General features: G+C 57.2%; 2 protein-coding genes across 2 annotated transcripts in view; one reads left to right on the top strand and one right to left on the bottom strand.

Annotated features, from left to right (window-relative positions):
* KRT7 (keratin 7) overlaps positions 1–593 on the top strand; it is a 99,006-nt gene extending 98,413 nt beyond the window's left edge. The window contains exon 9 of the mRNA XM_045287240.1: positions 504–593. Coding sequence (XP_045143175.1) covers positions 504–505 — 2 coding nt within the window. The 3' untranslated portion in view covers positions 506–593. The remainder of the gene's footprint in view (positions 1–503) is intronic.
* LOC101658594 (keratin, type II cytoskeletal 80) overlaps positions 1–2,671 on the bottom strand; it is a 214,922-nt gene that overhangs the window by 184,197 nt on the left and 28,054 nt on the right. The window lies entirely within an intron of this gene.

Raw genomic sequence — 2,671 nt, 5'->3', positions numbered from 1 at the left:
AGACTAGGCTGGGTCTCCAGAACGGCAGGCACATTGGCCTGAGGGTCCTGCCTCATAGGCAAGCCCACAACCTCCTCCCTCCCCCAGCTTCCTGTGGGTTCCCTGGAGCTCCCAACACCCAGGGAGCCAAGTGCCGGGGGTGGGGCAGTGGGTTAGGTAGAACTTGGAATAGCTGCTTGACCCTCCTTAAGTTCCTTAGGGTGCACTGATGGGGGGCTGGGCCATAGGCAGCAACTGCGCTAGCAGGAGGGTGGGGCGTAGATTGGGGGTTCTTTGAGGTCAGCCCCTGACAGCCTTTCTTCCTTCCTTCTCTGGCGGATTCCATGGGTGGGGTGGTGGGCAGACCTCTGGGGGAACCATGGGCAGCAAGGTCCTGACAGCTTCCCCAGCAGTGGGAGGCCCACATCCCCAAAGACCCTTTAACTCAACACCCCCCACAGGAGTGCTCTCAACTCAGTATGGCGTGTGCTGAGACCTCTGTTCTCCCTCCTCCATGTTCCCAGGACGACTCCCATCCCTGCTTCCAAGACTGGGAGACCGACCCCAGAAAGGATGTCGGAGTCGCTTCCAATAAAGCAGCCTGTGTTAGAGAGTCGTTGCCTGTGTCCTGGTTTCTGGGGAGGCGGGGAAGCAGAAGGGCAGCCTCTGCCCTGATGACCAGGGGGCCTCTTGTGCAGGAGGCCTGATGGTGACAGGTGTGAGGGGAACCCCTGTCCTGTTAGTGCAGCACACTAATGGACCTATGCAAGACTGGGACCAGTTCAGCTCCTCTGTGGAGAGAGTCCAGAAATGCCAGAGGGAAGTCTGTCCTCTGGAAGGAAGTGTGCACTGAGTCCTCTCCACTCAGGGGGTGGCATGCTGTGTGGACACCAGCCCCTCCCTGCCCTGTGCTGGGTGAGTGCATCCCTCAGGTGCTGAGAAGACCACCAATATTCAGCTGCCCCAGGCTGAGTTTCAGGTGCGCAAGCCAACTCTCAGGCCAGCATCCCATGGCCCTTGCTGGTGCTGGTGGTCCAGAGCTCTGGGCAGCTTTGCTCAGGCCTCTGTGCCTTGTGAGGGTCCAGGAGCCTCTGGGGCTGCTTGGTTCCGTCCTTGCAGTGGCATAGGAGGTCAGAATGTTGGGGGAGCTTATGTAACCTTGAGGGCATGCGAACCGTGGTGAGCACATACCTAACAGGAAGGGGAAGTACTAGGGTAAACACACGACAGGAAGGCACCTATGTAACAAGATGGTCAGGTTCTGGAGTTCAGATATTGGCTGAACCATTGCCATCCCTGAGCTGGCTTGACCTTAGCTGTCCCTGAGCTCTGCTCCAGGGGAACCATGTAAGATCCTTATCAGAAGGGAGCTGGGTGTGCCTAGGGTGGCAAGGCCATACGGTCTGATGGCTCTGCCCTACAGATAGTGTCTTGGGGTACTAGAGAGCAGCTGTGAGCTTAATAGGAACATCTTTAAGGAGCCTAATATGGGGGGGGGGCACTGTAGGGGTGATTTTAAGTCAGGAAATTGGGATTCATCTCCAACTCACAAATGTGAAAGCCTTTCTCCACCAGAGTCTGCTTCCTGGACTATTTGAATATGAGCACAGAGAAATTATCTGCAAACACTGTAAACCTGGTTCTCAGTTTGCCCGATTCTCAGAAGAGACTGAGTAAGGGGCCCCATTGTGAGAAGGGCCATGTGTCTGGATTCCTGAGCAAAGGGTTGGGCTGTGTGTGTGGTTTCTGGGAGGGAGGCCCCTGGGGATTAATATGGGGTCCAATATGGGGTCTGTGTGGGGGTGTATGGGGCGTTTCTGCGTTGGGGATCTCCATCCTGGATGGGAAGTAGGACATATGACGGGTACCAAGGGAGCAGGGCGGTATGTCTGGGTCTGGGACCCCAGGAGGGAGGTGCTGTTCTGGTGTTCAGGTGACTTCATTTAGGGGGAATTGAGAACATGGGAAGGGAATTTTCCCGTGCTGAGTTTGGGGTGACCAGTGGTATCCCAGCAGGGACTAGTGGTGAGTTCCTGCTAGACTGTCAGAAGCTTAAAGCCTGTCCTCTGGCTGCAGGCTCCTCAGAGCCCCTTCTCAGTTGTCTTCCTGTCTGCCCCCTGGCTCTGCATACCTGGGTGTGATGGCTTTGCCCTCAGCCCACTTTAGGATGCATAGGTGCAGGAAAGAGGCAGGCAGAGATACCAGGCTGAGGAAGGCTCCTCTGTGGGCCTCCCAGGGGCAGAGAGTGCTCGGGACAAAGTGGAGATCTCTGGGGTGTCACTGATGCATGTGATGTACTGAGAGAAGGAGACAACAGGAGGGAGAGGGAGCCAGCATGCCCAAACTCCAGGGGTCCTGTGGCCACTTGGTCTGTCTGATCCTCCAGGAGACGCCCAAGTCTAGACAGTCCCTTAGAGCAGGGCTTCCAGTAAACCCTGGTTTCCATACTTGGGGGTGCTGGGAGAGCTGCCAGCAGGGGGTGAGGAGCCTGGTCTTCCCTGGAGGAAGTGCGAGGAAGCCGTGGGTAGGGGGATGGAGGAAGATGCGCTGAGCCATTGGGGACGTCAGGCCTGATGCTTCCGGAAGCCCCTTCATACGTCGACTCAGGAGCCGTCACCGAAGGAGAGGCCCTAGTTCACTCTCAGAGCCAGGCCTCCCCAGTGGGAGCTCTGTGCACACAGGAGCTCCGCCC

This window comes from Echinops telfairi, unplaced genomic scaffold (assembly GCF_000313985.2).
Source record: "Echinops telfairi isolate 266 unplaced genomic scaffold, ASM31398v2 ScPeMD7_12;HRSCAF=54, whole genome shotgun sequence".
Classification (NCBI taxonomy): Eukaryota; Metazoa; Chordata; class Mammalia; order Afrosoricida; family Tenrecidae; genus Echinops; species Echinops telfairi.
The sequence above is the reverse complement of the archived record's forward strand: the minus strand, read 5'-3'. Positions and strand labels throughout refer to the sequence as shown.